At 41.8% G+C, this 13,188-nt stretch overlaps 1 protein-coding gene across 1 annotated transcript; it reads right to left on the minus strand.

Annotated features, from left to right (window-relative positions):
* Positions 1 to 200: 200 nt before the first annotated feature.
* On the minus strand, positions 201 to 1,694 carry LOC109219539 (olee1-like protein). Its single transcript, XM_019383997.1, has 2 exons — positions 1,396 to 1,694; positions 201 to 814 (listed from the first exon to the last, which is right to left on the minus strand). Exons 1-2 carry the CDS (start codon positions 1,583 to 1,585, stop codon positions 465 to 467), a joined length of 540 nt encoding a protein of 179 aa, XP_019239542.1. The 5' UTR covers positions 1,586 to 1,694; the 3' UTR covers positions 201 to 464.
* Between the last annotated feature and the right edge of the window lie 11,494 nt (positions 1,695 to 13,188).

The following is a 13,188-nucleotide window of genomic DNA, read 5'->3' on the forward strand; positions in this document are numbered from 1 at the left end:
AAAACCATTATTATCTGATACCAAAATAGAAAATAATTAATCTATTTATAAATTATTCAAAATATCCACCGATTATATCCTAATCAATCATGTGGATCGCAAGCTTAAGATGTAGTAGAAATAATTATATCATTCAAAATGAATGATGCAGCAACATAAACCAGTCCAATGTATTTTGTGTAAAAACTAATATTACAACATTTAAGAAGGAATTTAACATACAAAATTTTATTATTTCGTTTGCTTTTGTATTACATAAATTGAGATCTCTACAAATTAAAGCTCTCAATCTACAATGTCAGGCATATAACTCCGAAACCAAATTGACACTAAAACAACGTATACTAAAATCTTCTCTTAGAACTTGCATATATGCAAGTCCTAGAAAAAATAATTTATGTAATACTAACAATTACATAAAAAAAATTAATTAACATGGGGAAATTGTTAATTAATCAGTAAAATTAAGCTTGATCAATTTCTTCAGGCAACAATTCAAGTTCTTTAAAGACTTCAGCACACTCAGGGGCAGCTTGTTTCTTCACAAAAAATAAAGGGTTAGCGTGACGAGTCGTCTCAGCCATGCCATTGTTGCTAGTGATAGTAATTCTTGCAGATTCTTTTGCATGGCCTTCACTTGGTATCTCAGAACAATCTTCCATGCTACTCTTCATTAGTATCATCTCGCAGATTTCGTCCTCGTGGTCGCGTTCCACGAGGAGGCTGTAGACGCCATTCTTGTCGGTTTGGCCCTCAACCGTCAGGGTAACACTGTCGTCTGTGCTGTTTCTGCATTGCAACCGCACCTCCGCACCTGCATGCATGCACGTAAATACTTATACCACATATATATCTATAATCCGCACGAAACACATGTACTGACCAAATTACAATAGAAAAGGTGAATCCTTAAGATATTTGAGGATTATTTAGATCTATATATCATTAAATCAAGCTCAAATTGTGATACTAGGTGATCGCCAAATTGTAATTTACTCAATATATTATATAATTTTGATATTTAATCATATAAAACCGATGTGCCTGGAGCCCTGGCGATTAAATAAATCAAGATTTTATCATGCTTGCAATAATCAGCACTGAAAACCCTCTTTATATCAATGATTGGTTAATAATCTATACCGTACGGACGGTACGTAACTTATGTATTTATTATTGCTTTCATTACTGCTCTTTCTCCTGGTTCGAAAATTTTCGGACTTTTTTTTTAGATGTAGAATAAATAAGCTCAACATTAAAAAATATCTAAGTTGCACAAAAAAAAAAATAAGAATGAAGAATAAAATATCACTCTCTTAGACTTTATTATTTTCATTTTTATAACTTTTAAAAAAATATTTACATATAAAATGGAAGAAAGAAAATAAAATATACCTTCCATGGGTTTGCTGAGCCTGTTTTCGAATAGAGCTCGGCAAAAATCACAATAAACTTTTCCTTCCACGTGGAACTGAACCCGAGCTTGAGCCGGAGCCGGAGCCTGAGCCTGCGCCTGAGTTATCCCAATAAGGGAAAACAAACAAATAGCACTGGCAATTAGAATAATTGCACCTGATTTTGTCATTTTTATTTCTTCTTTTTTTCTTCTTTATTGCTGTAGGTTGCAAATGATAAAAGTTAATAAAATCTACAAGAAAAGTTCCTGTTTTTTCTTTTTTCAGAGGAAAGTGATGAAATTTGTTATTGGGAGAATGGTTTATATTTTGCATTTTCAGTTATTATTGTGAGGTTATCATGTTCTTATGGTATTTCTGTGGTTACAAATTTTTTTTAATTTTTACTTAATTGATAAAATTAATTCTTTTTTTCTTTTGTTTAATGGAAAATTAATAAAAGTTCCTCCTGTTTTCACTCATCTACTGTTTCTTTCTCCCTTTTCTCCCATCTATAGAAAAATCAAGGGTATGTTAGTGGAATCTCACTAAACTTTAGCTCAAACGCTCAATTTTTGTTTTGTAAATAACTCAACAAGAAAAATAATTGTTTTGGAACAATAGCACAATTAAGGGTCACTAATAATTTTATGCGTGTACCCCTTTATTTTTTTTCCACGGTATAAGTTGTTTAAAAGGTCAATAGGTGTCAAATGGGCGGATTGGTCGAGATTGACTTGCGAGTCATGACCCAGGTCGTTCAAACTTTATTTAGGTCAAATCAATGGGTATTAAATATCTTAACTGGCAAATCACAATAAGTTTAAGTTCTATACATCGTGTCACCCAAAGTGTAACGACTCGACCAGTCGTTTTGAGCCCTAGCGCGTCTTCAGTAGTCTGAGGCCCTGAGCAGCATCAATTTAGGTATTACGACTTGTACGCGCGGTCGGAATTGAGTTTCGGGAAATCCGGAGTTGATTTGGGAATAGAATTCTTATTCCAGGAGCCAAAAGTTGAAACAATGAACTAGGATGGGAATTTTGAGCAAATGACCTCGGAATCAGAATCTGAAGGTTCCAGCGGGTTCGTAGGATGATTTCGGACTTGGGCGAATGCCCGGTTCGGATTTTGAATAATCCGGGAGCGTTTTGGCGCCTATTGAGGAAGTTAGCATTAGCAGAAATTTCATAAGTTTGGCTTGAAGTGCATTTCAGTGTTATCGATGTCCGTTTGGGATTCCGAGACTATGAATAGCTCCGTATGGTGATTCTGGAGTTGGGGGCGCAATCGGAAGTGAATTCGGAGGTCCGTAGGTCATTTGGGAGCCATTTGGCTAAAGATAGAAATTTGAAGGTTTTTGAGAAGTTTGACCGGAAGTGGACTTTTTGATATCGGGGTCGGAATCTGGTTTCGAAAGTTGGAGTAGGTCCATAATGTCAAATATGACGTGTGCGCAAAATTTAAGGTCAATCGGACGTGATTTGATAGGTTTAAACATCGGAAATAGAAGTTTGAAATTCTAAAGTTCATTAAGTTTGGATTGGGGGTTGATTCGTGATTTTAGCGTTGTTTGATATGATTTGAGGCTTCGAGCAAGTTCGTAACGTGTTTTGGGATTGGTTGGTAGGTTTGGTTGAGGTCCCGGGGGCCTCGGGTGAATTCCGGGTGGTAAACGGATCGAAAATGGGATTTTGGAAGGTTGAGGACTGCTGGTTGCTGTCATAACCGCACCTGCGGAAAAGGGGCCGCAGGTGCGGATTTTGGTCAAGGGCTTGAGGACCGCAGATGCGGTCAAGGTTCCGCAGAAGCGGGACCGCATCTGCGGAGAACTGGTCGCAGATGCGGAGGAGGGTAATTTGGAGAGGACCGCAGATGTGGTCAAAGTTCCGCCGAAGCAAGACCGCATCTGCGGGAGGCGCGTCGCAGAAGCGAGAAAGGGGTGGCTCAGGGAAGACCGCAGATGCGGCATTTTAACCGCACCTGCGGAACCGCAGAAGCGGTCCAGGAACCGCAGGTGCGGAAACAGCTGAGGCAGTGTGATCTTTTAAGTTAGGGGTTGAGTTCATTTCAACCCCATTTTTCTTCCATTGGAGCCGATGGGGAGCAACTTTGAGGTGCCATTTTTATCACTTGTCATGAGGTAAGTAATTTATGCTAGCTTTGGGTTAAATACAAGGGTTGTATATGGATTTAGACTTGGAAAATTATAGAAAATTTAGGTTTTGGTGGAAAACCTAGAAAAAAAAATCATATTCTTGGAATTTAGCCACGATTTTGGGTATGAAATTTAGAGAAAAATTATATATTTGAGTTCCTGAGGTTATGGGTAATCTTTAACTTGGAAAAATTTCGGATTCCGAGCACGTGGGCCCGAGGGCGTTTTGGTCAACTTTTCGATCGGAGTTAGGAATTGCTATAAATTAGATTGTAATGAACAATTGAGCATATATTAATGGATTTGCATAACATTGGCAAGTTTTGGAGCGTGGTGCATCAATTAGAGTCTTCGGAAGCACGTGGAATGCCAGTTATGGATCTTCGGAGCGAGGTGAGTCTCCTTTCTAACCTTGTAAGAGGGAATTGTCCCCATAGGTAAAATAATTGATTATGTGCTCCTAATTGCGGGGGCTACGTACGCACGAGGTGACGAGAGTCCGTGCGTAGCTACTATTATGCTATTGTCCGGGTAGCTAGGACCCAAAAGCATGTTATACTTGAATTAATTGTAAACCCAATGATAGCTTGAATTGCTTAAATCACCTTGAATTAGTAAATGAATTCCTAAAGGGATTAAACTTCACTTCTTAAAATTTGTTAAAGGAGAATTTGTTTTGTCTTGATAAATATTCTCTGATAAGTTCTTACTTGATTGATTGAGCATGTATCTCTATGTGTACCTACGTCGCATGCATGATTCGCGATCAGGGTATGTGTTTATTTTATGTTGACCGCGTCGCAGATTATTTCGCGAGCGGGGTAATAGATGCATCTATAGGCGCGCCGTCGACCCTCGAAAAGTGCACAGTTTATTTCTGTTAGATCGGGCCGTCGCCTCGGTGTGATTTGCGCATGATATGTATATATTGTTGCATGAGAATCCTTAAATGTTGATAATGCCTTTCATGGCTTGATATATATAAGAGAAAGAAAAGTAAACCTTGAAAATTATTATTTGTTAGAGGTGTTTGCCTGTCTCCGGGCTTCGTGAGTAGAACTACTTTATAATTCCATGATTTTCTCGCATTTTAGTATATTGTTAATTGACCTCTAGTAAGTGTCGAAGTTGACCATCTCGTCTCTACTTCTTCGAGATTAGACGGGATACTCATTGAGTACACGTTGATTACGTACTCATACTACACTTCTGTGCATTTTTGTTGCACAGGTATTTGTGACCCTAGCGGCCTACTGGGCGTAGTAGCGCGGATGATTCGGGGACTAGGTGAGCTGCATTATTCGAGGCGACCCGCAGCTAGTGTAGTCCCTTTCAGCATATTGTATTTATTTCCTGTCCACTGTATTTCGGATGGATATCATATTTTATTTCCTTATCAGTAGATGCTCATGCACTTGTGACACCGGGTTCTGGGATGGTTTCGAAAGATTTGTACAAACTGTCTATTACTTAATTTGAATTGAAGTAGAGATTGTTTTAATTATGAAAAAAAAGGAAGGAAAACTCCTAGATTTTCAGAGTATTAAAAAGAGAATTTAATTGATAATTTAGTTGGCTTGCCTGACAGCGCTGTCCGACGCCATCACGATCCGTAGTGGATTTTGGGTCGTGACAACATAGTATCAGAGCACTAGGTTCCTAGGGTCTCACGAGTCATGAGCAAGTCTGGTAGAGTCTCGTAGATCGGTATGGAGACGTCTGTACTTATCCTCGGAAAGCTGCAGGATTGTTAGGAGTACTTCCCTTCTTGATTCCCTATCGTGCGATTTGATTTCATGAAAGGCTTATGCCTTTGTTTCTTTCCTACTCAATCTTACGCGACGCGAACCGCTTGTCATAAATCGAAAATTGAAGAACCGTAATGGTACTACAGATGTGATACGGGATGTTTCTCCCGGTATAGCTGATCGGATTATTGTCGTCGCCTTATGGAAGAATATTTTATTGTTTCAGCCCAGTAGCGGTATTTTTTTTAGGGCTTTGAGGCTAGGCACAAGTTGCCGCGATGCTTATGAATGACTATTCTGCAATAGTGATGTGATGGTAGGATGTTGCCCACGTGTCGGGGCAGTGAATGACTTCAAGAGATGCTTACCTAGTGCATGATCAAGAGATTCAGTATTTTATTCCCGGCAGGGGGAAAGGCGATCGAACTAAGGATGGTCAGATGCGAACTGGTGGAAGTAATGAGACTTGGTAATTGCAAGCGTGGTGGAGTTTTCTTCTATGTTGGGCTGCTGCTACCTTAAATGAACGTATTAAGTTTATCGGTGTTATGATCTTCTACAATTCGCCCTTGGGGCAAGATGCTGTGAAATAGTATCAGAGATACAACTATCAGATATCGCAGGATGCGGTGGTTTAGGATTGAATCAGTATTTCAAATGTTGTCGGTTCGAGAAAGGTGACCTTCAGAAAAGTTTAAAGTTAGTAGCAATTTGTGGATTCGAGTGCTATGAAGATAAATTTTATTAAGGCAACAACTGAGCGGAAGAGGATGAGAAAGACATGTGGGAAGTGTCTGGCGGAGTTTAAACTTCTAAAAGGCCTGATATATGAAGCGAAGGTCGAGTGGTTGATTAAGGGAATGAGTTCCGCCAAAGTGGGAGAGTGGCGGAGTTATATATGGGTTTTGTAGTGGGATGACCACGTACCTTAAGGAAAGTCTAGAGCGATTTGAGAATAGCGGTGCTTGGCTATTGGGGTCTACGGATCTAATTTGAAGTAGGAATTCCGGTGCGGCAGGAGATTTAATATAACGAAAAGGAGCCGCTTAACTGAAGAAGGATGCAGCATGAATTTAAATTAGAAGGATGTTGCCGCACATTTAAATGATGTCCACGAGGGGTAAATGGACCTGTGCAGCTGGAGAGTGAGCTCAGACTCAGGAAGGGTCATTGATGTCGTGGTGATTGTACCCTGTGCGGCAGTGTTGGAAGGTGCCAGGGAGAGCCTTCTATAGGTGGGTTACCCAAGTGAGCAGGTTAGCAGTCACGTGGTTGGCGAGGCTTCTACAAAGAATGCTATCGGTTATATAGCAAAGAGATCGGTTGTGCAAATGTGTGGGATGAGACAGAATATATGAAGGTGGCCTTACAGAAAGATATCGAGAACTTTGGCGGTTGATCGCGCAAGGTCATGTCGATGAAAGCCAGGGAATCTTGGTGAATTTTAGAGTTGTGAAATAATGGCTTCAAGCTAAGAGGGAGAGTCCCACCGCTTATGATGGGGTTGCAGAGTTAACTACTTGCGAGGTTTCTGGTTATTAGCATATTGATGGGCTATTTTAGCTACGGGGAAAGACCATAAGTGGTAACCTGAGCAAAGGAATTATTAAAGGTGGGCTACCGTTGGCCTTATTGGACCATGTTCAGACTTGGGGAAAGATTCAAGATTTTGCTTTGTATAGATGCGGGTTCCAGGGGAAGTGATTCGGCAGGTTCTTCGCCAAGGGGGTATTCATGTGATGGAAGACTCATGGAGCGATTATATTTGGGGCCAAGTCAGAGCGGGTGGATCCCAACAACGGTCATGGTAAATTCACAAGATGAGGTGTGATGCCTACTGGTTTCGAGCCTATAAGTACAGTTAAGAAACAAGCTTTGTAGCAGCTTAGGAGAAGGTGCCCAGAATGTTCTATGATACTTTAACTTGCGGTATAGCATTTGATAGATATGAGACAGTTCATGGGATTTGAGACAGCATGATCTCGTGATTCGAGGTCACTCAAGATGAGTGTAGATGGAGTATGTTATGTGTTGGATTAAATTAGTATTATTTCTAAGGCAATCGGGTTGAATCGAAGGAAGATAGATTGGGTAGCCATAGTTTAGTTGGCATGTTGGTAGTAGAGATCAGCTCTTTCAGCGTGATTAAGTTATGCAAGTGATCTGCGGCGGCCCGTATGAGGCTTGTCAGCTGCCGTAATTGATATTATTCTGAAGCATTCTACTGTTATGGTTTGTTATGTGGAAGCGAATTCCGGAAGGGCTATGGTGCCTTAGACCACTACTTAGATGTTTGCATATCCTATGGTTGTGAGTATTCACCTGTGTGTTGCTATGGTTCTCCTAAAGTGAGTTCAGTAAAAGGCTTTGATGTGATGAAGGATTTATCTATTATCAATTCTGGAATTATGATGAAGAATCGTGTCCTACCGTACATTGGCATGTCAGGTGCAGCGGGTAGTATGGAATTCGAAATGAGAATCAAGGCTGTAGTTCGGGGTGGACAAGGATGTCACAAGCTCGGATGAGTGGGAAAGGAGTTTCGATGTTTAAAGTAAGTTGGTATTGTCTTCAGCGTCGCCTGAGGTTGGTGCATTGTAAGAAGGGCTTGTATCATGGTTAACGATGCTTGATCGCTTTCCAGCATTAGTGCGGCCGGTGGGTTGGAGGTAAGACCCAGTTCTTTGTTATGGTAGGTTGTGGGAGCGTGTTCCTCAGGAAGATTGTATAAATGTGGCACGTAGTCGCTTGATTGATTAAAGATCCAAACCAAGTATGAAAATTGTGGTAACATCATTAATTTGAGAATTTATGCCTAGAGGGCACTCTGTTGATTGGGTTATGGACTGTGGAGGTTCGCTCCGGTTATGAGGGTTATTCTTGTGTGTTATGAGAAAAGGGGAGTTATTATGGACCTTTGAGAGGTTACTAGCCTAGTTGGTGCAAGCAGGAATTGGCTTTAGGTCGGTGGATGGATTTAAATGTGAAATTGGGCTCTATGTCAGGCCAGTTGTACTCATTTCAGTAATGCGCTCCTTATGGAGGAGTAGTCAGGGTGTTATTTCGTTGGCAGATATTTCATGTAGTGATGCATTGCGCCGTATGAGTTGTGAGACGGCTTGAGAAATTGCTTATGTGTTGAGAATCCGCGTAGAAATAATGTGTTATGAGCAAGATGGCTCTTGAAATTCAGATTATATATCGCACCTCAGTTGTGCTTGAGTTTTGTAGCTTATGGCGTTATATGTTTCCTCAGGGATGTTATTATGCACTTAGCATGCTTATGACCGATATTCGATATTTTGCTGTAATGAGCAAATTTAGCTCGATGTGCGATCTCCTTATGTGAGATATTTGGATCGGTTTGCGCGCCGCAACAGTGTGATGTTGAGTATAGTTTTCTAAGGAAAGTCCGTATCAGTGCGTGAGTTAGGTAATCCCTTCCAGAGTTCATTTTCTTTTTGTATCGCATTCTAATTGGTAGCCTATTGGCACATGGTAGCATCATACGAGACTTTTGATAATGTCTGGGGTGGCTTATTGCCTGAACAGTTGAATCGGACGAGACGAGATCCCTTGATTTAGGGTCAGTGCAAACCGACTATATGAAGTATATTATGGAAATAAGACCATTATTTGGTTCAGAATGAGGTGATGGTTTTGTCAGGGGCATAGCTCTAACGATTTGTTGACTCGGCAGTTGATTATGAATTTCTGCACATCTCTTCTGTTGTGGTGGCATTGTAAGAGTTAGAGTGAGACTTGTGTATGTCATGGGGTGCAATGGGAGCATCAGATTCGTGGAATTTCGACTAAGTTGATCAGGAAGTGTTATTGTGGTCCGGTGAGTAAAGTGATGCTAGGTATGAATTCAGCAAAGTTATGCAGCTGTGTTTGAGTACAGCGTGTGGTGATTAATATGGTGACCTTATGGTGGAAACAGGTCGGGCATGAAATTCCGGACGTTGGAATTGGGCTTTAAGGCGTATCTGCGTGAATAAAAGGGGTATCTTCAGAATGGATCGAGCTAATATGCTCAACTGAGCTGTGGTAGCACGGGAAGGTGCATGAGAAGTTAAACAACAATTTCAGACCACTCCAGTGCAGTTCTCAGCACGTTCGAGGACGAACGTATGTTTAAGTGGGAGAGAACGTAACGACCCGACCGGTCGTTTTGAGGCCTAGCACGTCGTTCAGCAGTCTGAGGCCCTGAGCAGCTTCAATTTAGGTATTACAATTTGTACGCGCGGTCGAAATTGAGTATCGGGAAATCCGGAGTTGATTTGGGAAGAGAATTCTTATTCCAGGAGCCTAAAGTTGAAAGAATGAACTAGGATGGGAATTTTGAGCAAACGACCTCGGAATCAGGATCTGAAGGTCCCAGCGGGTTCTTATGATGATTTCGGACTTGGGCGAATGCCCAGTTCGGGTTTTGGATAATCCGGGAGCGTTTTGGCTCCTACTGTGGAAGCTAGCATTTTAGAAAAAATTTCATAAGTTTGGCTTGAAGTGCATTTCTGTGTTATCGATGTCCGTTTGGGATTCCGACACTGTGAATAGCTCCGTATGGTGATTCTAGAGTTGGGGGCGCAATAGGAAGTGAATTTGGAGGTCCGTAGGTCATTTTGGAGCCATTTGGCTAAAGATAGAAATTTGAAGGTTTTTGAGAAGTTTGACCGGAAGTGGACTTTTTGATATCGGGGTCGGAATCTGGTTTCAAAAGTTGGAGTAGGTCCGTAATGACAAATATGACTTGTGCGCAAAATTTGAGGTCAATCGGACGTGATTTGATAGGTTTAAACATCGAAAATAGAAGTTTGAAATTCTAAAGTTCATTAAGTTTTGATTGGGGGTTGATTCGTGATTTTAGCGTTGTTTGATATGATTTGAGGCCTCGAGCAAGTCCGTAACGTGTTTTGGGATTGGTTGGTAGGTTTGGTTGAGGTCCCGGGGGCTTCGGGTGAATTCCGGGTGGTAAACGGATCGAAAATGGGATTTTGGAAGGTTGAGGACTCCTGGTTGCTGTCATAACCGCACTTGCGGAAAAGGGGCCGCAGGTGCGGCGCCGCAGAAGCGGCTAGGAAGGCGCAGGTGCGGATGTTGGTCAAGGTCTTGAGGACCGCAGATGCGGTCAAGGTTCCGCAGAAGCGGGACCGCATCTGCGGAGAACTGGTCGCAGAAGCGGAGGAGGGTATTTTGGAGAGGACCGCAGATGCGGTCAAAGTTCCGCAGAAGCGGAACCGCATCTGCGGGAGGCGCGTCGCAGAAGCGAGAAAGGGGTGGCTCAGGGAAGACCGCAGATGCAGAATTTTAACCGCACCTACGGAACCGCAGAAGCGGTCAAGGAACCGCAGGTGCGGAAACAGCTGAGGCAGTGAGATCTTTTAAGTTCGGGGTTGAGTTCATTTCAACCCCATTTTTCATCCATTGGAGCCAATGGGGAGCAACTTTGAGGTGCCATTTTTGTCACTTGTCATGAGGTAAGTAATTTATGCTAGCTTTGGGTTAAATACAAGGGTTGTATATGGATTTAGAATTGGAAAACTGTAGAAAATTTAGGTTTCGGTGGAAAACCTAGAAAATCATATTCTTGGAATTTAGCCACGATTTTGGGTATGGAATTTAGAGAAAAATTATATAATTGAGTTCCTGAGGTCATGGGTAATCTTTATCTTCATAAAATTTCGGATTCGGAGCACGTGGGCCCGAGGGCGTTTTGGTCAACTTTTCGATCGGAGTTAGGAATTGCTATAAATTAGATTGTAATGAACAATTGAGCATATATTAATGGATTTGCGTAACCATTGGCTAGTTTTGGAGCGTGGTGCATCAATTAGAGTCTTCGGAAGCGCGTGGAATGCCGGTTATGGATCTTCGGAGCGAGGTGAGTCTCCTTTCTAACCTTGTAAGAGGGAATTGTCCCCATAGGTGAAATAATTGATTATGTGCTCCTAATTGCGGGGGCTACGTACGCACGAGGTGACGAGAGTCCGTGCGTAGCTACTATTATGCTATTGTCCGGGTAGCTAGGACCCAAAAGCATGTTATACTTGGATTAGTTGTAAACCCAATGATAGCTTGAATTGCTTAAATCACCTTGAATTAGTAAATGAATTTCTAAAGTGATTAAACTTCACTTCTTAAAAATTTGTTAAAGGAGAATTTGTTTTGTCTTGATAAATATTCCCTGATAAGTTCTTACTTGATTGATTGAGCATGTATCTCTATGTGTACCTGTGTCGCATGCATGATTCGTGAGCAGGGTATGTGTTTATTTTATGTTGACCGCGTCGCAGATTATTTCGCGAGCGGGGTAATTGATGCATCTATAGGCGCGCCGTCGACCCTCGGCAAGTGCACAGTTTATTTCTGTTTGATCGGGCCGTCGCCTCGGTGTGATTTGCGCATGATATGTATATATTGTTGCATGAGAATCCTTAAATGTTGATAATGCCTCGGTGGAGTTTTCTTCTACGTTGCGGTGCTGCTACCCTAATTGAACGTATTAAGTTTATCGGTGTTATGATCTACTCCAATTCGCCCTTGGGGCAAGATATTGTGAAATAGTATCAGAGATACAACTATCAGATATCGCAGGATGCAGTGGTTTGGGATTGAATCAGTATTTCAGTTATTGGTTCGAGAAAGATGACCTTCAGAAAAGTTTAAAGTTAGTAGCAATTTGTGGATTCGAGTGCTATGAAGATAAATTTTATTAAGGCAACAACTGAGCGGAAGAGGATGAGAAAGACATGTGGGAAGTGTATGGCGGAGTTTAAACTTCTAAAAGGCCTGGTATATGAAGCGAAGGTCGAGTGGTTGATTAAGGGAATAAGTTCCGCCAAAGTGGGAGAGTGGCGGAGTTGCATATGGGTTTTGTAGTGGGATGTTCACGTACCTTAAGGAAAGTCTGGAGCGATTTGAGAATAGCGGTGCTTGGCTATTGGGGTCTACGGATCTAATTTGAAGTAGGGATTCTGGTGCGGCAGGAGATTTAATATAACGAAAAGGAGCCGCTTAACTGAAGAAGGATGCAGCATGAATTTAAATTGGAAGTGTCACGACCCAAACCGAAGGGCCGCGACGGGCACCCGGTGCCTTACTCAACCGAGTACCAACGTAACATATCTTTCTTATCATACTATCATGGGTAAATGAGCTAGAAAACCCTTTATGAGATAACAAGAATAAAACATAAAGGAATACTTAACGTATGATGACCCTACATGATATACAAACTTATACATGTGACATACGGGCCTATAAGGCCGACATGACCATTTGTAAACTCAAAACATAGGCCGACAAGTCCATACAAGTATCCATACACTTGACATCTGTCTACAAGCCTCTAAGAGTACATAAAATCATAAAGGTCGGGACAGGGCCCCGCCATACCAATCAAAACATATCCAAAGCATACTGACCAAATAGGCAACTCCGGAGCAAGTGGAGTACACCAACACCTTCGTTGAGCTGATAGCCTATTAGGAGGAATGTCAACCTGTCTATCGGGACCTGCGGGCATGAAACGCACCGTCCCCAAGCAAAAGGGACGTCAGTACGAATAAAGTACCGAGTATGTAAGGCAGGAAAGCATAAATAAGAACAGTAATGTAAAGAGAGATAGAGGAGATACAACCTGTAACATCTGAGTGCCTCTGGGGGCTACTGACATGAAATGCATAATACATATATATACATAAACTTTTAAAAACATACGCCTCTGTGGGCATCATCATCATCATATCATACCAGGCCTCAAAGAGGACTCGGTAAAAACGTACCCGGCCACGTGGAGCTCGGTAAACCCAACTGATCAGTGGTTGCACAATAGGTGCCATACCCGGCCGACTATAGCGCGGCTCGGTAGAGTAAAATAGATACA

The sequence above is a fragment of the Nicotiana attenuata genome, unplaced genomic scaffold, assembly GCF_001879085.1.
Source record: "Nicotiana attenuata strain UT unplaced genomic scaffold, NIATTr2, whole genome shotgun sequence".
In the NCBI taxonomy this organism is placed as follows: Eukaryota; Viridiplantae; Streptophyta; class Magnoliopsida; order Solanales; family Solanaceae; genus Nicotiana; species Nicotiana attenuata.

Bases quoted from the DNA above. Each gene is read 5' to 3' on its own strand.
- LOC109219539 (XM_019383997.1), bottom strand. From the start codon at position 1,585: ATGACAAAATCAGGTGCAATTATTCTAATTGCCAGTGCTATTTGTTTG. The intron at 815-1,395 runs GTATATTTTATT...GCATGCATGCAG, and splicing joins GCTCAGCAAACCCATGGAAG to GTGCGGAGGTGCGGTTGCAA.